At 39.8% G+C, this 26,847-nt stretch overlaps 1 protein-coding gene across 3 annotated transcripts in view; it reads right to left on the reverse strand.

Annotated features, from left to right (window-relative positions):
• The window catches only part of HLCS (holocarboxylase synthetase), a 127,324-nt gene extending 102,384 nt beyond the window's left edge, over positions 1-24,940 (reverse strand). The window contains exons 1-5 of one of the 3 annotated variants that reach the window (XM_065676928.1): positions 24,698-24,940; positions 20,855-21,007; positions 14,512-14,674; positions 11,558-12,504; positions 8,378-8,560 (exon numbers count right to left, since the gene is read on the reverse strand). In XM_065676928.1, the coding sequence (XP_065533000.1) occupies positions 8,378-8,560; positions 11,558-12,504; positions 14,512-14,674; positions 20,855-21,007; positions 24,698-24,922 (1,671 nt within the window). In that variant the 5' untranslated portion in view covers positions 24,923-24,940. Of the gene's footprint in view, positions 1-8,377; positions 8,561-11,557; positions 12,505-14,511; positions 14,675-18,952; positions 19,167-20,854; positions 21,008-24,697 lie in introns of those variants that run through there. The other 2 variants (XM_065676929.1, XM_065676931.1) reach the window with 2 other exon arrangements.
• Positions 24,941-26,847: the final 1,907 nt, after the last annotated feature.

Consider the following 26,847-nt stretch of genomic DNA (forward strand, 5'->3'; position numbering starts at 1 on the left):
CTGTCATAGTAATTTTGCACTGTAAGATTGGTCTCCTATAATTAACTATAAGCCCAGTTTCCAAACTCATAGTTTAACTTCAATAGTCCTCATTGTCTCTTCCTCCATGCCTTCTACATACAGTCAATACTACTGTTTCTGGTGTCACGCCTCCTCTTCTCTCTCTCCCCTTGAGCCTTTCTCAACAGGACCAGCTACATACTTCTCAGCAGCATAAGAAAAATGCTTTTTTTAAAAACAAAACCATTTTTCAAGGCAAGATGTCAATGTAATGGTTCTCCCTGATCCAAGCAAGCTGTTTGTATCTGAAGAGAAGCTAAAAAAGAAACCCCACTTCTCAGCCTCTGGAGAGGGAGGGTTGCTCCTTTCTGTAGACAGTGAGACCAGTAAGCTCTAGTCAATAGCAGAAACCTGAAAATTCAGATATAGTTGCCCTCCCCTGTGCTACTCCCTTATATGGGGGTGATGAGGTGTTACAAGAAGGCCCTAAAAAGTTCCTGCCTCTTCACCACCACTTGCCCTACCAGTTGGAGGGGAGCAGAAGAGGGTGGGTGTTTCTGTCAGAGTGGTGTTTAGGCAGACTGGCAGTTCCACTGTAGTAAAAACTACGACAACAAAGCCTGTCAGTCTTCATTGCCAGGCAAGACTGACAGGCTGCCTTGGCATATAACTAGCTTAGAAAAGCATCCTGCCCTGGACTGTATGCTATACAATTCGCTATAGAAACTCAGCTTTTAAGCTTTTACCTCCATCAAGCAGCTTGAACACAAAAGTTTAAAATTTTTACTGAAGAAATGACAGATCTATTGTGAAACTGCACTAGTAAAGGTATGCAGAATAATAGAAGACTGTGCGGAAAGAAGAGGCAGTAAAATACATCATGTCTTATTCCGCCTCCATCTACTATATGACTGAATGATGAGTGTTATAAAACTGTTCACTAAGGTACAAGAGGAAATATCACTGAGATACAAGAACCAGTATCTTGGTTCCCATCTGCAGATTTCCTTCTCTTTCCATTTCTATCCATCTTCACTTACACTGCGCATACCTTCAAGCACTTCATCCTCCCTCTGTATGCTAGAGAGGGTAAGGACAGAAAACAGAGAAGTATCCTTCCTCTCAGTTTTAGTTTATTTTACTAAAATAGCACAGATCAAGAAATTACCTTGCGCTTAGTAAGCCACAGTAACCTACCCTAATAATTTATTTAGCCATTCACAAGTGTGAGGTAAAAATACATCATCTCTACAATTTATTCTGCCATGCCATCAAGTTCTCTTTTTGTGCCCAGCACTATGACAGAGCTGGTGTCCAAGAAGTTCCTGTGCACTTTAAGCACTTCAAAGACTGGCCTTTTGCCATGCTGAAACTGAAGAAAATTTTGCTGGCAAACTTCTTACTTCTGGAAGTGGGCACAAACTAGGAACCTGTAGGCACTCACACCTCAGTCAGCCATTCTTCTGAGAGATAATGCCACCCTTTCTGCTTTCCTCTGACCAAGGGAGCTCTGAACTGTTAAAGCAGAAGAAGGCCCGTTCATTATCTTAAGTGCTGATGGAGAGGAAAACAAAATAAAGGAAAAAAAACCCAAACCAACAAAAAACCACCATCCTGTCTCAAAGAGCCATTCCTTTCAGAACCACACACTTCAACACCAGCAAGCAGTAGAGGCTATTATTAGAATCCAGACATGGATACAAAGAGCTCTTCAGTTAACGACAACACTGAAACAGTTTTGGTTTACAATCTGTGTGGTTTGCAAGTTTTGTTACAAAGAAACAAAAGTTAATTTGAGGAGGGGAGGTGGAACAATACAAACCAAACAAAAGCACACACACTCACCCTCACTGCACACACGTGCAACTCAAAGCCTTGCAAGCCAACAAGTAACTTTGAGTTTATTATGAAAAAACCCCAAACATATGGATTTAAATTATAAATATTTTAAATTAATAGTACTTTGTTATCAGTCCTTGGGTTATGTTTTAGATATAAATTCTTCAGGAAGCCACTCAAGAGAAAAAACATGCTACCTGCCAGAAGGTAAATGTTTTGCCAAATGCACTTCATTGCCTAACCAGTCTAGCAGAAACGCAGCTCTGAGTAGCAAAAGAATTCCACACACAGCATACCCTAAATCTGTTTCCCAAAAAGAATAAGCTGTTCCAGCAAATAGATGTTTTTACTGGTACAGATGCATTTACATTGCTGTATCTACCTTTTTCATTTTCCTGAAGCAACTTGCCATAAAAGACATTTTCATTCCTAGCCAAGAGACAAACTTTCAAAGTTTTCAAGTGCAGACAAAGTTTTCTGGCAACAATGCACTGTTCATTGGAAATAATACATACAAAATGTTTAAAAAAGTTAAAAATTAAGACACCACTTATCATTGATCACAGAAACCTTTCAGACTGTGCTATTCATTCAACTTTTTTCTCAGCTCTTGGGTTACTTTTTTGTCAGCAATAACTTGAGCTACTGGTTTTGCTAGAGCAAACAGCAAATTTCCTTTCTAGAATAAACACTTCCAAAGGACTCCTGCTTTTTGTCCTAGTGGCTCAAAAGCAGGGACAATGCTTAAATCCTTCTCTTTAGGAGAAAATAAGCAAGTCTCCTTTTTTGTACAATATACTTTTTTGGTTCATTTTTAAGCACAAAACATGTCTAGCAATAAAAATAGGGCTCTGGGGTTTCAGTATAACTACAGATGATTTTAGCACTGGAAATTTAAAGACAACTCTGAAGTTTCACAGTTGAATCTCAAGTTCTACAATACACATTAATATGCATGGAAATACTTCAGCAACAATTGTCTCCAAACGTGCCCTGAAATCTAGGTTCATTATAGTGTTATCTGAGAGTTCAAATTCCCCATCTGCAAAGAAAGATTCAGTCAGTATGAAGTAACTTCATACTCTCTTTGCTGACGTAATAGACTTGGAATTTAAAAAGAGCCGATGCCATCACAGAGTCAAAACTGTAGCTCAAGAAATGTAAATTTGGTCCAACTGAGTTCTGATTGTGCTGTACTGTACCAAGTTATTCAAATACACAAAGCTGACTTCACACTGCATCATCCTTGTGAGCACAGTATTCTGTATCCCAAAGTGTCCTTTAAAGGAAAGTTTGAAATTCAAAAGGTACATTCAGTTGCACTTTTTAATTATTCTTTCTGCCCCCAACAAACAAGAGTTAAAACCCCCAACTTCAAGCTTCAGCCAATATGTTCGTGTTAACTGTTTATTATTCTTGAAGAATGTACTGTTTAAAAGATGGTTACTAGCTGAGACAAAGTAATAAAGTTTGACTACATTTAATCATTTGGCCACCACCCATTTGGAAGATGCTGATAAAAGTGACTTAGCCTAATACAGCTTGAGGAGTTAGTCAAGTTTAAGAGCCTTCAGATCGGTAAATATGTGGGCATAATACACTTCCTAATGGAAATAATCACTATTCTGACAAACCTCTCTCATTCTTCAAGGAGCAAATTCTTGTTTTGAAGTCCGGAAGATGTTATGCTGAAACTTACAGCAATAAAATACAATCCTAGCATTTACGTCTGAAAAATTATCCTTTAAGATGGCAATGTAAAAGAGTAAATATTTGAGCTTTTAAAGGCAAAGCTGCAGAAAAAATCAGATCTCTATGCTTGAAGCTGCCACTGAACATATGGATGCCAGACAACAGGCTTACAGTGATCACCATTTGTTTCAACACTTTGAATTCACCCTGTACCACATTGACACAGAATTTTCTTTTTACAGCAGTGTAAAAGTCTACAATTTGCTTAACTGCTTTACATCAGACCAAGGGAAAAGTAAAAGATGCTGTGTTTTAATACCAATACTTCTCAAAAATTACATTTAAAACCAACAAGTTGTGCAGCTTTAACTATTAACAAGTAAGATGCCTTTCATGCTATATTGCTCTTAGTTCAAACACTGCCTTCATTGTTGTTACAGCACTGTATTGACATAATATGGATTTTTCCCTGTTAATCGAACTTGAAAATGTCCCTATATGTGTATCTGGAGCAAACCATTCTTGCAAGTCTTAGTGCAAAAGGTCTTGTGATGAAAGAATTGCCACAAGTGCTGTTACTTTCCAGACTCCCTACCTTATGCTTTATTTACAAGAAATATGATTAGGAATAAAATGTGCACACTGTGATAGAGATCATTCAACACCAACAGCAGCAAGGATTAGCTGAGGTTTGACTAGTACAATTCTGCATGGTAAGGTCTGGACCTCTTAACAGATGGACGTTATCATCCATTATTCAGATACTAGAGCTTTTATTTGAATTTGAAGCCATAATAATGGTAGTTCTTCTCATATTTTATGGTCTTCTTTTTAATCTATGTAGTAAGACTGTGATTTTAAGATACATGATAGCCATATAAACTGGAAATGAAACCTTCAAAATGTGAATCCTAAGGAGGGGAGGAAAAAAATATATAAAAAATCAAATCCACCCCTCAGAAGCAGCTCAAAATTGCATTGCAAAAGGCACCATCCAAGACCCAGAGAGTAGACAGGAAGATCTGAAAGTCTTAGTAATCAAATTTACACTGATCGGAGTAATAGATTCGATGTGATTATTAGAAGCATCACAACAATGATGCAGAAAAGACACACTGTTCAGGAATTGTTGGCAGAGGAAAAGACACGGGAAGCTACTTATTCCTATAATAAAGTTTTATTTCATGTCCACAATATAGTAGAAAATAGGTCTGATAAAAGTTCTGAAGCGACAGCAGGAAAGAGGGTGGCAAAGGGAAACCAAAGAAATCACACAGAACAGGGCACAGCTCTACTGTAAATCAAAGCTTACAGAAAGAAAAAAAAATAAATAAACAAATCAACACTTTAAAGAATTTTAAAAAGAGGAAAAACAAAATCTGTATTTTTTCTTAATGGAGTAGAAAATGCATAGCAAAATAAATCATTATTTCTTCCACATAAGCAAAAGGAGCTTATAGTTTCTAAGTTAATTAGAAAAATCTGACCAGGTTAGGCCTACCAGCATTTTTTTTATTTTAATGTAACAGTACAGATGCAACCTCCAGTTTGGGCATGAGGAATCATTACTGAACTGCCAACTTCAAGAAACAAGAACATTTGCCATTCTTCTATTTTTGAAACTGCAAACAATACATCAAGCTTGCTCAATCATTATTCATTTCTTATAACAGGAAAGCATAAGAAAATAATCCAAAAAATAAAATTAAAAAAAAAAAGTAATTTTTGCTCAAGTCAATGAGCATTGCTTGGATAATCTCTGAGGGAAGGAATATACTACTCAATACACCCCCAGTGACTTGTACAGGGCAAGCCTTCCATGCAGTCATAAATAAGGAAGTCCAAAAGTACTACAGTTTGCAAAACAGCTTCCTCCATTTCCAGCACTACTTGACTCACTCTGACATTAAACAAATCTAAGTATTTCCTTCAAATTATTCACCTGTCAGGTACATTTCTGTACATTGCTGCTCTCTAGGAAAGCAAGATGGCCTATGTAGAACATGACATAAGAAGAAAAATAAGTAACTTTTTAGATAGCTAAACTATTACGTACTCATTTTTTATTTTAATATGCTACCTCATTATTATTAACGGAAGGTTTCACACACACACTGCGAGTTCCTTTCACACAATATTCTGGAAGCATGTTGTGGCTAAAGTGAAAGACATTGAAAAAATGAACTACACACACCAACACAGAAAAATTACCATTTAAAAATAAAAAAATATAAAAACCTGCGTAAAACCAGGTATAAACCTTAACTATACAGTGTACATTGCAAAAATATCTTTAATAGATGGCCTGCAACCCTATGATACGCCACTAGATGGCGAGTTTTGACAGAAATTAGCCAACGTTTTGTTCCTGCAAATTGCAAGTGCATAGGAAAGAAACAATCACGGTAAAAGAGTGAAGGTGGAGAACAAAAAAGGAAGAGTTAAATAAACTACAAGTCTTCTGTACAGAGCAAATTTAATATTAGGCAAAAAGGGTTTTGTTTTCACATCTGTCACACAGATAATCCTTACGCACATACTCTCACAGACACCGAAGAACTTGTTTCGTATTTGGTCACTGACAGCAACATTGGCTGTAGCAACTACAAGAATACAAAATCTGGAGGAAGGCTGAAAGTGAATCAGCAGACTTCAGCTTATGTGAAGAACTGCTAATTAGGACCCACAAAGGGGTCAGAAGTACACAAAGTGTCTGTAAAAGGAGGGTAAGAAAGCTGAGTTCATTCAGTTTGGCAAAGAGGAGGCTACGCAGTGATCTACTAACAATCTGTAACTACTTGAGAGAGTTAAAAGAATGACAGAGCTAAATACTACTTTATAGTGCCAGACAATATAATAAAATAACAGCCATAGACTGCAGCTTGTGAGGTTCAGGCTGGACATCAGAAAAAAAAGTATAAAAAATAAATAAATCAATAGAATGGAACAGCAGCACTGGAACAGGTTGCACAGACAGGTTGTACCATGCACACTTGGAGGTTTTCAAGTTTCAACCAAAGGGCATGGCTGACCTGATGTAGTGTTGGCAACAGCCCTGCTTCAAGCAGAAGGCTGGATAGGAGCACTTCCAATAGTATTTTCACCACTGTAAAGTGGAGATGGATCTGGCAGACTCTGGCACACATGGAAGGGCAATCATTCCAGCAAAATAACAAAATAAACCAAAAAAAAAAAGCCACCAACAACAAAAAGTTCTCTGCATTTTGCCTAATTATTATCAATTGTTACATCCAACCTGAGTTGTTAGAAGAAGACATTACTTAATGTACCAGCAAAAAGTATTGGCAGTAACTTCAGAGACACAGAAAACAAATACAGATTTGAATATACAGATGCACCTATTAATAGTATTTTATTCAGTTTGTATCTGCAACTGACTTGCCTGCCATACAGTGAAGTCACATATCACAGAATCAGATTATGGGTTGAGTTGGAAGAGACCTCAGACACCATCCAGTTCCAAACCCCTGCAATGGGCAGGGACACCTTCCACTAGAGCAGGTTGCTGAAGGCCCCATCCTCCCCGGCCTTGACCACTTCCGGGGATGGGGCAGCCACAGCTTCCTTGGACAACCTTTTCCACACATCCTCCTCCTCTCCATAGGGAAGGAAAACTTTGCGTTGTTTCTGTCCTTGCACACCCATAAAGGGCCCCAAAGCGACACTCACCGATTAATCACTCAAAATATAATTTGTCTCTTACAAACTAAAAAAAAAAAAAAAATCACATATTCCCAATCTATAAATTGCGCAATGCTTATCATACCCACCTTTCATATTAACAAATAGGGTTTTGAAAAGTACGATCTAAATCTGAAAGATCATAATTTATTTAAAAAACATTTCAGCTGTAATATGTCACTTGGTTCACTGATTGATCCTGTAGCCAAAAAAGGATGTGATATTTGATACTGCTGGAAACAGGCACCCAAGGAGGAGCTTCTATAGCTGAATTCCCCTAAAGACAGACATTAGCATTTCTGTGCTAATGTAAGAGTGGTACAGAAAAGGAGCAGAAATCAAGCAAGTGCAGTAAGAGCAAGTATTGACAGGGCTAAATGGGCTGGAAACAACAACATCAAGGAGCCTGAGTAACCTGCATTGCTTTTTAATAACCTACTGCTTTCACCCCTTCAGATCAATATAATATAGTCCTCATGTATTTGAAGTCATGCTAAAAACAAACAAATAAACAAACAAGTTAAAATAACTGCTTTATATGTTCTTCACAGTTCCTCATGAGAATGTCTGAAATTCAGAAGTCCACAATAGCCAGCTGACTATTTGAATTACAAGAACCTATTCTATTTCCAGGAAACATTACAACAGCCACAGGAATAAAGCTGTTCATTCTGTAATCACATACACTCTTCCCTACTCATTCAGCTCTTTCAGCTTTGGTCTGCCACACCATTCTCCATAATTTCAGCTTGACCTTTTGCTACCAACCTATACAGAACTTTATACCTCATTTTAAAAGAAAACCAAATCTTGTCTTTTAAATAAGTTCTTTCTGTAGCTTACCACAGTCTTGTGCTTTGATACTGGAGAAGCATGCAAATAAGCATAAAAGCTCTTAACAGAAATACAGCAAATATACCTGATAAGTTAACTGCACAATATTCCCATGTTTAAATTCAAAACTACTGCTGGCAGATAACAAAATACTGACAGAGCAGAAATTAAACTTTATGCTTACCTGTAATACATAAGTAAACATCTCCAAACAAAAATACTACATAAGAAAAAAGGTGTATTTAAGTGAACACTGAATTTGTCTTGTAGCATAAATCTCAAATAACTGAAACGTAAGCAGAAGCCTTACCTCATCAGAAGAGAGAAGGTAAATAGGTGTTAACATAGGAATTTTACTTAATTCACAATTCAGGCCAAGTGATGTCAGGATCTCCTTGAGAACTTCATATCTCTGGGTATTGCTTCTCTTAAGCAAATTAAAATCCTGTTCAGTTTGGACATCCACAGAATTGATATCCAGTTCCAAGTGTGCCTGGCAGGACATGTACAGAGGGAATAAAGAAAAAAAAAATGCTGTTGGTATTTGGTATCACACGTTTTAGTTTAGAGCTAAGTATAACATTTTCAAAAGCAGCTTTGTCCTGACTGTGGTTGCTGAACTATCCAGTTACTAGTAGAAAGGCTGATGGAGTTGGGCCTGTTCAGCCTAGAGAAGAGAAGGCGAAGGGTGAATCTGATCAATGTGTATAAACAACTGAAAGAAAGGTGTCAAGATGATGGGGCTCTTGGTGGTGCCAAGGAATAGGACAAGAGGCAGTGGGCATAAACTAAAACACAGGACGTTCTACCTGAACATGAGGAAGAACTTCTTTACTATGAGGGTGTCTGAGCATTGGAATAGGTTACGCAAAGAGGTTGTGGAGCCTCATTCCCTGGAGATATTCAAGAGCCATGTGAACACAATCCTGAGTAATGTGCTCTGAGTGACCCTGCTTGAGCAGGGAGATTGGACTAGATGATCTGCAGTGGTCCCTTAAAGCCCCAACTGTTCTGTGATATTTAGAAGCCTTTGTACCCTGCTATATGCATATTAATTTAATGAAAATGGCAAGCTATTATCTTTGCTATTTCTCCAACTTTGCACATTTTAATCGTGTTCTTCATATTTGATCTACTTTATTGAAATTCAGGAAATATGCCAAAATGGGGGGCAGGGGAGAACAGAAAAAAGGGAAACAACAAGAGTGTGACAGAACATTTAATGGCTGATGTCACTGTCCTCTGAAGAGAAAACAATAAGGCATTTCAAATCCAGACTGGAAGTTATTTAAAATTATAAAATGACACACTAATCCTGTTAATCTGATTTTTGAAGCTATACTGTAATGCCCTTTTTCTGCGGAAAACCTCTGCAGTATTGAGTTTTACTGCAGCAGAAGGGTCAATTTAAACAGTAGAGCAAAGCAGGTTTCACCAGGGAACTTGCAGAAATGGATAGCAACGGTAGCTAATCAATTTTCTAGTACAAGCACACAGCACATGGGTGGCACAGCTTCCTACATAAAGCTATAAAAGACATGCTACTATGTATAACAGAGTTTCCAAAAAGCTAGCAGATTTAATCTGATAAACAGACAAAAACACTTCTAAGAAACCCAATGAATATTTCTATGTTACATAATTGCTAAAAGAGTGGATGCTACCTGATACATGAGCAGTTAAATTTGAGTGCTATGGGCTCCTGAGAAAATTCTCCTGTAACTAAAATATTGGTAAAAAAGGGTCCTAGAATCTTCCATAAAGTTTGTTCAAGTGTGTCTCCATTATATTCCTCATCTACTTAAACACTGGTAATTGCTCTGTTTTTCTCAGTGTGCTGGGACAGAGTAAAGACACAGTAAAGGAAGTGATACAACTGTGAACAACCATGCTAAAAATAAAATGTTTACCTCTCCTCCTACTGAGGCCAACTCAAAATGCGCAAGATGCCTTCAGGCTGACTAAAAGTTTTTCTATGAAGTGGCTGAAATTTCTCTGACTTTAACAGCACAGGTTATACACCCAGACAGATGTATACTATAGAGCATAGACTTCTTTTCTAAATTTAATGGTACTTCTTAACAGCTTTCCTACCACTCAAAACATTAGTTAGGTTATCAGTGACTATATAATCAGTGACCAACATTTACCTTTAACACATCCATGGAAGCTTCTCATCCATTATCCAAGAAGACAGAGAGTAACAACAAAAAAGATTATGAACACTTGAACTTAATCTGTTGTTTAACTTTTTGAGGGGATGTTGTTTTTGAGGTTTTTTTTAGCAGAGAGCACAATACCATAACATTGGAGAGGTACCTATTTGCTGGGATATTATTATGATTAAATGGAACGAATACAATTTCGGCTCATTCTAGACTCCCCCATTTCTGAACCCCAAGTATTTGTTAGGTGCAACATATTAAACATTTTAAAGTTTAAAGCTTGAAAAAGAGTCAGAAAACAAAAAAGCAGGTTTCCAGGAGGCCAGATTCTCCTTCACAACCCCCACCCAAAAAAGGAGCATATACTACTGACTGAAAATGTGTTGAGGTTAACAAAAAAACCCAAGTTTTAGAATTTTAATTTTGGTAGTAAATAGAAAAAGTACATTCCAGATTAATACAGGGTTGTGGGGTTTTTTAATGACAGAATAGCAAGGCCAACAACATAAACCTAACATCCACCCAAAAAATTAGCCTGAATCAAAGTGCTGATAAAGAAACCAACGACTTGGTTCACTTCATAACACTGAGATGCAAACAGTATATACCTGACAGTGCTAGCAAAAAGAGACCCAACAGACTTAGATCAACAACAGCATTTCAGTGCAGTCAGAGACTAACCTTTCTTGTGTAGTTACTTGCTCAAGCAAGAATTGTTGGGCAGTTTTTCTAGATATGGAATGCAACAAGTAATAAAGGCTGGGACTTTCTCATTCACTAGTCAGATTTCCAGAAGTGCTGGCTACCATAACCTTAAACCTTAAGAAAACACATCTTTCAAGTTTCTTGCAAGGTTTGTTTTACATCCTCTCCTTACCCTCTCCTTCACCATAATTTGTATTTCCATAGGGATGTATCTTTTTTTATCTTGCTAGTATAATCTTTCACCCCAAGTCCACCAACGACTCAGCTCTTCCTCTTCCCACCTCCCAAAATCTGCAAAATGCACAGCTGTATCACTGCACAACCTCTAGCAGGCAGAAAAAGGTAGCTCTGCTCTTGAAGATGCTTGCTTACTGTGCAAATCTGTGGTCTTGCGTGATCTACATGTGCATAGCTACATGGTGAAAAGGAGGAAGTGAAACAGCGGTGACATTTCTTTAACATTCTTTAAGTTTCCTCAGGATCAAGTGAAAGACATTCTGCAGAGTCCTTATTCATTCACTGAGACATCCACCTACACCTCCCTTTGACAGACATCCCCAAGAGCATGCAATGGGAAAAAGGGAACTTTTTAAGCAAATTAATGTTTCTGTATACAGTACCTGAGAAAGAACAGCTTCTCCTCCACTGTCTCCGTAAGACAGACGAACAATAACTATGTCTTTATCAGCATTATTTAATCGACTCAGTATCTTCACTTTGCTTGTATCTTCCTTCATTACTTCCTCAAAAATACAGCCACTGACCAAGAGATTTAACTTCATTTCAGAGCTGTCCATTTTAGAGACTACTAATTCATGAACAGACTTCTTCAGTTTGTTTTTTCTCTTTATTTGTATGCCATCAAACGTAAAAGATGAAGAAAATCCTAGAATCTTTCCACCTTTAGACAAAAACTTCATAAATTGTTTGTGGTTCTCCTCAGAAATAGGCTCATCTGTGGCAATGATCAACAGCAGTGAATTATCAACCCACGGAGCTTTCAGAACTTGTTCCTCATGCAGCTGGTAGATGGTGTAGCTGTCTGCATCAGTGCATTCTTGAAGGATTGATTTTACCTGCTCAAATTCCACTTCTGCAGTTTCAGAGCCAAGATAAATCAATATATTAGGGGGCTTTCCAGCAAGGTTTACTCTCTTGATTCCTTTTGCCAGAAAACCATCACTCTCTTCAAGTGTGCTATTGCAATCATCAGAAAGTTCTGGAATGTCTTCTGCAGAGGCATATCTGACGGATTCAATAGTACTGTTTTCAAGCTGCAGGCATTCATGACAGCTGGAAAGATGCAAGTGATGATGTTCTCCAGCACCTGTCTCTTCGTCAGATAAACTGTTGGATTCATCTTCAGGCTCAGTTTCCTTCTCCAGCTTGGATTTCTCCTCTTCACATTGTCCTGCAGTCTCTGCTACTCCTAATCCTGATTTAAGAGTAGTCCCAAAAGTAGCAGCAGGAGTTACTCCATCCATTTGTGTACTGCTTACACTTTGCTCTTTTACAGATGGTTCCACCTCTGCCAACTCCTTCAGAGTAGATTCCTGTAGATGGACAGCTGAGAGAGTTAAATAATAAGAAAATGGGTTATCAAGGTGATATTTAAAGAGCTATGATATCAATACCATAGCAGGATTTAGATTTAATTTCACTACAAAACATCTATAACAGCAAGAATTTGTTTGACACACCAAATCCTAATCCTCTCCCCCAAGAACACAATAAATTTGCACTCATGACACAAGTCATTTACTCTAATGACTCTTTGTTTCAGGAAAGTCTGACTGAGAGCACAATAGTCAATATTTATATGGCACATTTAAACAAAGTAACATTTATTGTGAGTGCAAACATATCTGCACAAAAGTAAAACATGACAAGTACTGCACACAATGAAGATGTATTCTTAACAGAATGATAATCAATGGGTGGGAAGGCGAGGAAGTTCCCAGAAATGTACCAATTTAACAGCTTGTTATTTTGCCTGCCCCTCTGTCCCCAACAAAGCACACAGTGAAGCAAGGAAAGAACCTTTGGAAAAAATACTGGCCTCTTAAGCAGGGCAGGGTGCAAAAATTGCTTGCTGTTATTTTGAAATTAACTATTTCGAAATAAGCTAATAAAATGATGATATTGGGTAAGACATTTTGCACTGCTGAAGGCTGCAGATAAAAGCCTGGAACAAGTTAAGGGGAATGAAAAAAATCTTTCAGCTTTCAGTCTGCAGAAAGGGAGACATACCCACCATAGCAAGACTTGGGAGCTGAGAATCTGAGGGAAAACTACCAAATAGGAAAAACTGTTAAACCTTCCTCTTTCTCCCCCTGGAAAAGGATGGAATTGCAAAGACAAAAAACTTCTGGCAAATGCAAGCGAGAAAAGAAGGGCAAATATGATTATTACCAGTGTGAAACTTGCAGAACAAACTAAATAACAGGAGAGAAAAAAAATATATATATACTTTTCATAGGGTAATTTTTTTCAGCCACTGAGCCATGAAAATATTTCAAGTCAAAGTCTGCAAAATTTCACTGAATCTCTCTCCACTCCCATAAGGCCAAAGAAACTTACTATGGCTTTGTTTCTGATTTCTCACAAAAATTCAGTGAGAAACTTTATTAACAGAACAGTCAACTGGCACACAACACCAGATCCAAGTATAATCACCTTCTTCACTTAACAGCACTTGTATTCCCTTGAAACTATAACCCCTTTGCCTAGTTTGGAGCAAAAATGTGAAGTAAGATTGTTTTCACAGCTCGGGAGAACTTCATAGCCATCAGCCTATATCCTATATCCTACTGGAGCAGGTCTAGCATGCACACAGTACTCGAGGCAAAATGAGCCAGAAAGCATTCTGAAAAGTAAATGACGGGGACACTCAGCTTCTACCTTCTCCTGCATGAATATTTTTGCAGAAAAGCACCAAGAGACAAAATTTCACATCATATACCTTTGTGAGCATATTCCCACCCTCTTGCACACTATCTAGCTGCTCTCGATTTTGGCATTCCCTGACTTCTGCCAAAGCACTATGATCTACATTATTGATACGCCTTATTTAGGGGGAGGTTGGGGACAGGGAGAGGTTTCCTTTTGTAGTCAAAATCATTATTTTATTATTCTACATGACCCAATTTTTATCAAGACAACTGAGAAGTCACAACTAAGCAGGAAAAATGGGACTGCTGATGAATGAAACAAAGATCTCATCATACTGAAGTAAACTACTGGCAATAGCTTATGCAGCATTAAATAAAAAGAGAGTGATTTATTCAAAAAACGTTTTGATCCGTTTTTCTGTTATTTCTGTTGTTGCATTTTTAAAGATGTAGAGATCTGTAAAGAGACCAACTCACTAAAAAAGTGGTCTAACTTTTAAAGGATCTCTATATTTGACAGTATAAAACACAGTAGTGCTAGAGTAATCAACAGCCCAGAATGACAACAGGAAGCAAACATTGTGGCAAAATAAATGCATGGTACAAAGACTATATGCACGATCCTAAAATAGCTATGAAACAAATGTGTTCTACCATTAAAAACAATTCATGAAGATACTTACAAACAATCTTGTGTGGCACCATTCCATTATCCATTTGAAGCCTGTCTTCCATGAATGCTATTCCAAGGTTACTGAAATTATCTACGCTTGCTTCAGCAATTAACTTATAAGGCTCACCAGGTTTATAGGCCAATGGTGAGCAATAGTCTGACCACTTCACAATCTAGAATAAAGCATATGCATGTTTTTCAGTTTGAAAAGTTTACAGAAAAATATCAAAATACCAACTGCATTACGAGTCTGTAAGACAAGCTGCAAATAAAAACTGCCCTTCCTTCCTAAAGGCTTCTGCTATTGAAAAGCAGCACAACAGTAGGCAGAACCAAGAGAGGGATATTATCAAGCCAAAGCAGTACAACTAGCAAACCCAAGGACTGGAAGTAATTGTAAAGAAAGTACTTTAAAAAAAACCTGTAGCTACTAGGATTACAGAATACTAAACTAGCAGAAGCACTTTTAGGACTTGTTTCTGTGATGTGTGATGCATTTAAAACAGCTACTGCATTTAATAGCATCATAAGACAACACATCTCAAGTAGAGAAGGCTTTCAGTTGACGGTTCCTTTCATGAAAAAGTGCACCCTTCATGACTACAAAGGTCAATGTATGAGGATGAATACAACCAAAAGAACCTCCTGAGGAAGGGTCATGTAGAAAGCAATGCCTGCTACAAGATTCAGTCCTGACAGAAGTAAACAAAGCAACATCCACACCAAGCTGATAGCAAATTGGGACTACAAATACATCTTTCCTAAAGATCAAGGTTATAAAAGTTTCAAGTATGTCCTGGGTTCAGCAGTAGCAGTCATTTTTTCTCCTTAGTAGCTGGTGTAGCGCTGGCTGCCCTCCTCAGGGTCCCCAGCCCCACAATGCTTCCAGAACTGCACTATCACACAGAAAAAAGCAGGGGAACATTACCCCATTCTGTAAGTAAAATTCTGTTTGCATTCATTTCCAAGACACGGCTTTCAGCACAAATTCTAAAAGAAATGCTGATAAAAAGAGCAGAAGTAAACTATAGGATTTAAGAAAAGTACACATTGATTATCAGAAGCATAACTGGACATGTAAGATTCAAAGAACTCTATTCTCCAGAAAAGAAGCATTGTGAAGATGTCACACTTGAGATGATTTTCTTCAAGAAGGTTTGTTAAACCCAAACTACACAGCTGTGCTATCTTTGAGAACAAGTTCAGCTATAAAAGACACAGGTGGAGGAAAAGTGAAAAGTTTTGGTTTCCTTCTGAAAGGCAGACACAAAGACTACAAGTCTGTCTGCTGACTCATAACTGAAAGTGACCCCTTCTAAACCTTATGTTTATAAAATAACAGTACCAAACAAAACAACATTCAGACAATTCACACAGTGATTTGAGTCAATTCTGAAAACAAAAACTGAATAAGGCCCCAATTTCATTAAAAACCATGAATGATATCTCAGTATTTATCCTTTATAGGATACACAGACCAACTGTACTCCTTTGAAGGCATTTTCAGAGACAATTAAGCACCACCTGTTCTCATGACCTTAAAGAAAAATTAGCTTTTGCCATGTAATAAGTTCCAATACTAGAAGACAAAGCTCAATTCCCACATGGCAACTCCAGCACCTTGATACTGTCATCACGAAACCACTTTCATGAAGTTCACCCTTTTATCACTACACACAAGATGGAATACTGATTAAACACGGTAAGAAAAAACACTTCTTTTGAATGCACAAAATGAGAAAGAGCTCTAGGGTATTTTAGTTTTTCAGAATTAGACTATCAGCTAAATTTACCTTTTCATCTACTGCTGTTAAGTGGTTTACATAATATCCAAAAGAATCTATTTCCAACTTTTGACTTTACAGTATTTCCCAAGGGAACAAGAAGAAAGAAGAAACTGAGATTTCATATAACCTTAATGGTCATGTCTCCTTTCTAAGCCATTCTCGAAGACGGTTTCTGATTAGCACAGTCCAAATGAGACCATCCAGGCCATATTCATATAGGTGACCTTTGGATACCTCACAAGAAATCTGGGTGGGTATCTTCTGATACATTACGTATACTAACCCTTAGTAAACAAACTCAGTCTCAAAAAGAGAAAAAGTTAACAGTACATGGGAAGTGTGTTTGTGTTTACCACAAGGTCAGCTGCATGCTTTAACTTATGGATTACACTACAACTCTAACACAAGAACGAGTAACAGCTTCAAATCAGACACTCCAGAACACAGAGTTGGTGAGAAACAGCCCTCAAATTCATGACAGATGTATCACTCAGGTCCCGAATGTCTGGATCACTCACTAGTAAAAAACAATCACTTGTAAAAGTAAAAAGGTCATCTCCATGTTTGTACCACAAAGAAATACCACCTCTGAACTTACAGGATATATTTCTGGGCACACTAGTATTATCCAGTTCTGAAGCAGAATGAATTCTCCTTATGGAAGATACTTATATCAAACCCCGATAGATATAAATCACCGTAGTTGCAACATCAGTCAAGACTTCACCCCACTGTCACTGTGGATGTCTGACCAAGTCAGCCAGAATTGCTCCAGCCAATTGTCTTGAGTGTTGACCTGGACAACACCATCACTTTCCAGATGGAAGGTATTCCCAACTGTGTTCAGTCTACTGGTACAACATCCACAGCTTGGAATGGAACTCTTCAGTTGCAGTCATAAGACGCAAAACTCTAAGGGCCTGCTGCTAAATGTTAGCAATTCATGATCACCAGTGACAAACATGACACACATTTATGACATAGGATACCAGCTTCCTTCTCCATTTTACTCAGCACATAACTCTGAGCCACTCTCTGTGATAGAGGGCAAGAGATTTTTCCATAGCACCAAGTAAAACATGAGACACGCCAACAAGTAAACAGCAGTGCCCTGGTTTCAGCTGGCATGCAGTTAATTTTCTTCCCAGTAGCTGGCATAGTGTCATGGGTTTTGCATTTAGGGTGAGAATAACGTTCATAGAAACAACTAAAACATAAATGTATTAAGCAGTGCTTACTCTAAGTCAGGGACTTTTCAGCTTTCCATGCTCTGCCAGTGAAGAAAGGCACAAGAAACCAAGAAGGAACATGGCCAGGACAGCTGACCCAAGCTAGCCAAAGGGATATTCCATACCATAGAACATCATGCTTGGTATATAAACTGGGAAGAGTTGGCTGGGAGGGGCCAATCTCTGCCTGGGTTGGGCTGCGTATTGGTCAGCAGATGAGCAAGTGTACTGTGCATCACTTGTCTTTCTTGGGCTTTGTTCCTCTCTCTTTGCTGTCTCTTTTTATTACAATTCTTGTTATATCTTGTTTAAATTATTAAACTGTTCTTATCTCAATCCATGAGTTTTATCTTTTTGCTCAATTCTCCTCCCATCCTGCTGGGGGGAGCATGGAGGAGTGGCAGCCAGTGAGCTGCCACAGCAAGGTACTTAGCTGACGACTGGGGTTAAGCCACAAGAAGTAGTTTTTGCTGTCTAGTGCAAGCAAAGTGAACACACAAAAGAACCTCACAAAATTAGACTTTTGCCAAGATATATGACCTGTAATCCTGCCCATGCAATGATCCATTTGCTTCACAACAGAACAGAAATCCTCAGAATATTTTGAAACAGGCCAAGCTTTCCCGCTATGACTAGAAACCATCAAAATTCTCTCAGAATAGAGAATGAAAGGCCAGCTCCTAGCAAGAGATGAGAAATTATTTATACTCCAGTTTTCTGGATCCACCACAGTCGAATCCAGACACAGATCACTGATAAGCCATTCTTTGTAGGGCTTTCTGTTTCAAAATTCTAATAGGTCGCAGAAGCAACCTACTCTTACAGCCCCTGTCTATGCTGACAGCCAGACACAGCAGAATTCAGAGCACCTCACTAGAAGTGACGTGTACACAGAGGAACAACAAACAAAATAAAACGATAGTTTTGGTCTCTTCCCTGGACTATCACTTTTGAACTTGATATATCAAATTAATTATTAATATCTACATAAGAATGCAAACATTTTATATGCTAAAGAAAATGCAAAAAAAACCCAACAAGATTTAACAAGTCCACCAAACAAAAAAACCTCAAAAGAACAAACTAGAGCCTCAAAACAGATGCTTTTGTGGACCTCTCTGCTACAAAAACAAACAAAAATAATCCCCCTCCAAAAAAAAACCAAACAAAACTCCCAATAAAAGCAACAACAAAAAAAGTAAAAGAACCAAACACACACACACACACACACACACACACAAAACTACAAAAAAACCCCAAACAACAAAATAACTACAAACAAACAAAATCACCCTCTCCCCCCCCCAAAAAAAAAAAACCAAACCAAACAACTCCCCCTTATGAGTTGGTCCCGCACACCCCAGGTGCATTCTAAAACAGTATGTAGAGCACAGCAGATATCCTGTCTGATTTGTCTCCCAGCAGCAAGGCCCACCTGGATGGATTCCACAGTCTTATATCGAAGGCAATAAAAACATTTACAAACCAGTGTGGCTACGTCCTGTGTGCTCTAAAGAAAAATGAGGCCAGTGGAAGCAGAGTCAGAAGACTTCAGCATAAAATGTGTCAGAGTTCTCAACAAGTTTTCAGTGCCTCCAGTCCTCACACTCTGAACTGCATAGAGATAACGATTTTGCCTGATGTGCCACTTCACCTGGACGTCATTCCTCTAGAGGTCAAAGTCTATCATGCTCCAAAAACGTGCTCTGTTCTAGAACAGAGAGGCACCCATGGTGGGTGAAGGTACTAAAAATTTGATTGCAGGCACTGTGCCCATTCCCAATCTGTCTTTCTGTTCCTGCACTCAAGTTAGGTAAGTCTATTTACCAACCACTCTGCTCTTGATGTTCCCTCCAGCAGAGGATTCCTGGATTACCTCCCAGAACAAGTGAGTTGGGAAATATATATTCCTCATCCAGGGAAACAGACAGGCAGCAAGCACCTACGTATGTGACAGATTTCGTTTAACTCTAGGAAGCTTGAAACCTGATGCCAGAAAGCAAGGATGCCAGGGGATGGCAGGGGCCATTTGGGAAGACACCTCATAGACTGCCCCCAGGAGGTGATCCCAGCTTGTGGCATAGCCTGTTTAATGTGTGGGCTCTGTTGATTTTATGGTACTCTAGAGATCAGGCCAAATGTTTTATTACTGCCCACCCAGAAATACCCTAGTATACATGTCTTTCCATTTCTCCTCTTTCTAGTAGGCAACGAGGTCCATTCTGCCCTCTTCATTAAGGAGAACATACAGCTTACACAACTGTTTGCCTGAGGAAGGATTTAGGCCAACCTGTACCGCTTGGAAGATTTTTCCACCCTAGAAGGTAATTTTATCTTTTGCTTTGGGTTGCAACCTTTCTCCTCCTTCAGACCTGCAGCCAAGCTGAGATGCCTAGGCAGCAAGCATTCCTAATGTGAGGAAAAAAGCAGTAAAAAAACAGTAAAATGTAGGGCAGAGAGAGACATTATCTCAAGGCCATAGCATGTTTTGATAGGGTTTGGATATTATTCTTATGCATAATTAGTTTAGGGATATCATACATTCAGTAACTCAAGTTTTAGAGCATCATCTTCTAAATCCACATCTTCAGACTTTCAATAGTAGTGGAGAAGTAGTGGAGAACGCACTTTTTTGATTTTTTGAGTATCCAGGACTTGAATGTTTTATAAGTATGCTTCTCATAAGGATTTCAATACCAGCCCACTGCATTTTATAGAAAAGCTAAAAGACTGAAAGCTTGATTTTGGCCTTACTCCTGCAGGCTAACAAAATAATCCAAATGTGTAATACTTTAACTTGTATTTGTAAATCACAGTGAAAGAAAGGTTCCAAGACAGACTTCTATTTCATTTACAACTTCTCACCATCACTTGGTGAAGGCTTGAAGAGCTCTTCAGGAATCATAACATATGCTTGCTTTTTACTGAGGCATTTGTTTCAGCTAGTGTCAGAGACAGGATACTCAGATAAATGGACTTCTGATCTGCCTTAATATGACAGCTTTCAAGCATTTTTCTTCATATTCAGCGCATCTAACCTTACATGCCTTACGCAAAGTCACAATGGAATTCTACAGTTCCCATCCACAGCCAGAGAAGCATGCTACTAAAACAATCGCAGTAGAATGTCTATTGGTCTGTTTGAAGCATAAAATGTGAGTATTAAAAGTGATTAATTTTAATGGAAATATTGCCTTTTTATTTCCAATAACATTATAAACATACAAAAAAATCCATCTGCCATTGATTTTTTTTACTTTCAGTTGTTTTACACTAATTCCAACCAAATGGCCCATCTGTACTACTTTCTATGCAAGAAACAAAGAGAACTACTTACCTCTTTTGAAGAGCCAGGTACTTTCTGCAAGTTATCTGTCTGAGCTGAAATGCCTTCTGTCACAAAAGCTATATGTCCTGCTTTAAGTAACTTGTCAGGACAAATAAAAGGAGAAATGAGAAGTAGACTCCACCTGTTTAAGTCATCAAGGAACTGAAAAAAAAATCAGAAAAGGAAGAAAAATAAGTTTGTATAGCAAGCATCTGATTTGAAAATTCATTTTTAAATTATGCCCAGCCTAAATTCAAATCTGACCCTTCAGTCATACATGAGCCATTTCACATTCCCCATGAGGAAAAATAGGGATAAAAGTCTGAACCATTAAGCAGGAACATATCAGAAGCAAAACTGAAAGTGACAGCCTCACCTTTTAAGCTAATTGAGACCCCAGCTTTCAGTTTTAAAAGACAGCAAAATTGAGTGGGCCACAGGACCACAGTACCATTGGCGCTGTGACTTTTGTGGGCCATTTGCCACCAGCAGCATCCCTCATTCAACCCAATCCTCCTCTCTCAATCACACAGCAGTTCACCCTGCTTCTTGTTTCCTTCCTTCTCTCTTCATCCCCCAAATACACAAAGCCAAGGCCCTGTTGCCTCACTTCTGGTGGCTGAAGGGCACTATCTGCTGCTTGGCAGGGAGTGAGAAAGCAGTCACAACGCACAACCTGCCTGGTCAGATACTACAGCCCCTCTAACCGGACAATAGTCCAGGTGGCATCCATTCCAGTTGTGTAACAATCCTCCAGGAAACATACAGTCCCACTGCTAAGCCATATACACCTTTTCTACAGCCATCTGACAAAAGACTAACCAACCTGTGAGCCACAAGTGACCCAAGAACTATATACTACATAGGTCTGATTTTAGACCTAATTTACAAAGTTTCAGGACTTCCTTTGTAAAGCCAGTTATAGAAAGACATTTCTATTTTGTGGGCATGTATAACCTCAGGACAAATTCTTTAAAAAGTGACTTGAAAAATCCTAAGAAAATGATTTGAAATAAAAATAGAGGGTACTTTTTTTTTTTTTTTAATATATTAAGTCCCCATGCATTTGCACCAAGATTACAAATTCAGTATGTAACTGAGCTTAAAGAAATAGCTTATTCAAAATAAATTTGTCCATAAGGTAGTCTATCCACTTATCGGACCACTGGACAAACATCTCCTTCATTAAATTACAAAAATGTCTCCTCTCTCATTCTCACAAAGGAGCAAATAAAGCTCAAAAGCTGGAATCAGTAGACCAAAGAACAGGTTTAATAACCTCAAAACTTTTCAATATGTAATCTGTTCCCATACATCAACTTTTATGGGAGGTAGATATTCCATTGAACTTAATTTTTCTGCCCTATTTTTTAAAATGGCAAACATCAGAAATAGGTATTTTGCTACTACTATACTAGAAACACATGCTTTGCATGTCTTCAGTAATTTTATGTGGAAACAGGAGAATTTCCCTATAACACAATAAACGTGTACATCACTCCACGTATAAAACGAAACTGCACAGTATTAAGTCTATGAGGATAGTTTGCCAGTCCAACCAGCTTTACTGAGCACAGAAACTGTGAGAGTAAACATTGCTATCTTCCACAGGAAAGTGGACTGAACTACTGAAGCTTTATATTAGGTACAAAATTCTATTAAAGATCAAAAAAAACTTTACAGATTAAGATACCAGTAAGTCATAAATTGTAAAGAAGACACTGATAACAGCACAGAGGCAGTTATACCTACTCAGAAAGCAAAGTAACTTAGCTAGCTACCTAGAAGCCAAAAAAAGCATACTAGTTAACCTTTTTCTCTTTGCAGTGTTCACAGATGATGTAGAAAGCTTCACCATGATGCTGCCTCTATCTTTTATATAGCTAATCTTTCTATACCACACTACCAAGCTGCAGCATGGCAGGCATCTTCTGCAGAGATTCTCAAATGCAACTGGTAAATTTCAATACATGTTTTTAAAAGGTAACTACATTTCAATAACAACACTGGCTTTATGACAAACTTCAAGCCAAGCTGCAGTTCCCTAGAGGGCTTTCCAGCTCCCAGTGAACACAAATAAACTGACAAGCTTATGAAGTCAATCTGCATGAATAACATTGCAGACATAAAAAAAAATGTGCTTACTATGCAAGGACCAAGGAGAAGCTATTCCAGAATGAGCAGAAGTGGAGCAAAGAACAGCATCAATTAGTTGAAACTTGATTTACAAAACAATAATCCAGGTAATTGAACCAGAACTCCTCTAAGCACACAGACTGGTATTATTGGTTTTATGAGTGTTATCTGGTTTATGAGTATTAACTAGTATTGGTTTTCTGAGTACCCTGGCTTCAGCTGGGATAGGGTTAATTTTCTTCCTAGTAGCTGGTACAGTGCTGTGTTCTGGATTCGATGTGAGAATAATGATAACAGTGATGTTTTGGTACACAGTACTATAAGAACTGCTAGAAAGAAAATTAACTCTATCCCAGCTGAAACCAAGGCAATGAGCTTTCTCAAAATGTGAGTTAAGTATTTAAGTTTGCTGTGAGAGATTCTGAAGTATGAAATAATCTGCTCATTAGAGAGCAAAAACACTATTTTTGAACCAGCTCCATTAGCATTTGTGATCTTGTTTTCACCACACTGAAAACATCCTCTTTACCCACTGAATTTATGAAAAGCTTCTCTGCTTCTTAAAAGTAGCACTTAGTCAACAACGTGCTTCATAAGTGCATTTCAGTAACACACATTTAAGTAAGACGTCTAACCACTGAAATAACTTCTACAAACACACATACAAAGAATAGCAAAAAGGAAAGATCAAGAAGACTCCTGTCCACACGAGTTCTGTTATTTTGTAGCAAAACTAGACAAAGCCAACATTAATTTAAATAACTCAGATGACTGGGGGTAAGTGCTGCAGGAGCTCTGCTTCTAAAACTGAAAGCCAGAAGCAAGCTTACTTTCAGTTTTACTTCATATGATGGTAAGTGAAGCGTGGTTCATGCACAGTATTTTTCCACTGCGGTGGGCTACCACAGCCTCACCCCACTCTCCTCTCTCACCAGCTATTTGGGGGAAAAAAGAGGTGATTTTTCATGGATGGTGGTTTTCCTGTCATTTGCCTCACTTGAAACAACGTTCTGTATCGGGAGCAGCAGTTCTCTGTAACCAGAAGCTCAATCGGCTCCGTTTTAAATGTCCGGCGCAAATCTCGAGTGCACTAACACAGCATTTATTTTTAGACTAAAGCCTTGTATGTGCTAAAAGAATGTTACAAATATGGAAATACTAGCCTAATGCTAGTATTTCCACTGCTATGGAAGTCGCAGCCTAGCCAAGTGCTCCTATTGCCATAGCTGTGCTTATAAAGCTGCGCTTTACATAGAAAAAACCACTCCTCAGCCCACAAGCTGAATGTAGTTACCTCTCAATAGTGCAGGGAGGCAGCTACAGACGTATTAAGGTTTCTTACCAAGGCCCTCCCCTGACAAGCAGGGCTGTGACAGGCCTGGGAAGCCACACGACTTACTGTTTTTGCCGATCACAAGCCCCTGCTCGCCACTGCCAAGCTCGCTGTCACACGTCCAGAGGGAAATCGCAGCCCAAAACCCAAAAGGCTGCGGCTCCCCTTTTCCCCCGGGCTCCGCCGCTTCAGCCCTCGGGGAACGCACAGCCCCTTGCCGCGGGGCGAGGCGCGGCGGCACCGGTCCGCCCCGGTAGGCGGCTCCCCGTTGCCACGGTAACGCGGGAGGTCGCTTCCCGCACGGCACCTTCCCCGCCCGAGCGGCCCCGGGCAGCGCCGAGCGAGGCGCCTCCCCAGCCTCAGCCGCACGGCGCGGGCGGTACCTGCGTCTCGTCCGTGAAAAAGACTTTGTTCCCTATCCTGAGGCAGACTCGCTCCTCGGGCGGCACCTGCATGCGCGGCTGCCGAAGCGGCGGGGTGCCGGCGCAGCAGCAGAAGGTGAAGGAGCAGCGGGAGCGGTGCAGGCGGTGCACGGTGCGGCGGATGAGCGCGGCCGAGCAGGGTCCCCAGCGCGCCCATAGGTAGAGGTAGCACAGCGTGATCAGCATGGCGCGTAACAGCCGCCCCGCCCCGCCCTCGGCCCCGCCCTCGGCCCCGCCCTCAGCCCCGCCTGCTCGAAAGAGAAAGGGGAGAGACGGTTGGATGAGCCGGCCGGCCGCTCTGATTGGCTGGCAGCCTCGCGCCCTCGGCGGCCCGCCCCTTTTAAGCCTCGTCGGGGGTAGCTGAGGAGCTCACGATCGGCCATAGCGGGAGGGGAGGTTGGGTCGATGTGTGATGGTGACCGCGGAGGGGAAGGCGCGCCTGGTGCTGCTTAAAAAACAACGTTCTGCTTTGAAACAACGCGTACAGGGACAAAAAGTCGTTAGAATTATTAAAAGGAGCCTATAAGAAAGATGGGAAGAGACTTTTCACAAGGGCCTGTTGCAATAGGACAAGGGGTGATGGTTTTAAATTAAAAAAAAGGGAGATTCATGCTGGATGTGATGAGGAAATTCTTTACACTGAGGGTGGTAAAACACCGCCACAGGTTGCCCAGGGAGGTGTTGGGTGCATCACCCCTGGAGACATTCAAGGCCAGGCTGAATGTGGTTCTGGGCAATTTGATCTACCTAAAGATGTCCCTGCCCATTGCAGGGGGGTTGGACTAGATGTCCTCTGAATGTCTCTTCCAACCCAAACTACTCTGTCATTGAAAAGGGCTGGCCAGAGGACTTGTCTTTGCACCATGTTAGCTGCCCTCAGGCTCCAGCCTGAAGGGCAGTGAGGAGGAGCTGTATATGTCCAACTGCCACTGGCGCCACAGCCTGGCTCCTCAGGGAATCTTACAGCTTCTGCTCTCCAGAGCAAACACTGTCCTGATGGGCAGTGGTTTTGAATGAATGCAACAGTTCAGCGTCATGGTCAGGGCTCATGGGACCTGCCCTTCAGCTCTGTAAGTCACACAAGGAGCCATCTATGGTATGAATGCAGTACAGGGAGCTGGACTCACATCTGCACTACAGAGACTTGTTTGCTATCCCATCAGCTGCATTTGACCTTGCAGCTAACAGTCACAATAAAGCAGTAGGCAAAACAGTAAGAACCAAAGTATTCGTTGCTTCTTTCTGTGCAGCAACAGAGAAGGGCATCATCTTCCTTAGAAATGGCCCCAGACAGCTGCCTGACCTTATTTCAGGGTCCACGGTTCCTAGAGGAGCTGCACCCCCTCCAACACAGACCCAGGTGAAGATACCAGACTCCAGGTCCCGCATGTGTTCCAGCGTAGCCATCAGAGGGCAAAGCTGGTGCAAAAGGAGGCATCTAGTTTCAGATGATTAATTGGATTCATGGAACAAGAAAGAGTCAGGGCTCAGCCAGGATGGTCACTGAAGCTGGAGTCGGGGAATAAAACTGTAGGATTTATATGTGCTATGTGTGCTGCAAACATATCTTCCCACCATGTAAGATGAAACAGAGGTACCCTTTAGGCCTCTGGTACATCAATGCATGAAAGTTATTAAATAATTTCTATATCCTATATGGAAGGTAGTCACAACATTGAACTCTGTGAAAAGAACACATATATCAGTCTGATCCTAGCAGATTTTAGTAGGTGAGTGAAAGGAGAGGAAAAAAAAAAAAAAAACACAAGAGAAAAAATGCAAGAAGGCTAGAAGAAGCAAACACATACATTAAAGTTCCAGCTAGCTGATACATGATAATTGTTTCCTGAACAGGGCATGAAGCCACGTTGTTTTTTGGTATTCCAAACTCAAGGCCTTGTATGTACTTGGAAATTGCTATAATAGGTATTCTAAAAGAAGAATTTCCTGAATAGATCTCCAGCAACAACACGTTGTCATTGTAGATAAACAAGGAAAATATTGGCCCTGTGCGTTCTGGAGCAGGCATCAATACGAAAAACACCACCAGCCATTTTTACTTCTTTAAGTCTGCAGAAGCTTATCCAAAATGCTAGGAATCACTGACATAA

Source organism: Lathamus discolor, chromosome 4, assembly GCF_037157495.1.
Source record: "Lathamus discolor isolate bLatDis1 chromosome 4, bLatDis1.hap1, whole genome shotgun sequence".
Classification (NCBI taxonomy): Eukaryota; Metazoa; Chordata; class Aves; order Psittaciformes; family Psittacidae; genus Lathamus; species Lathamus discolor.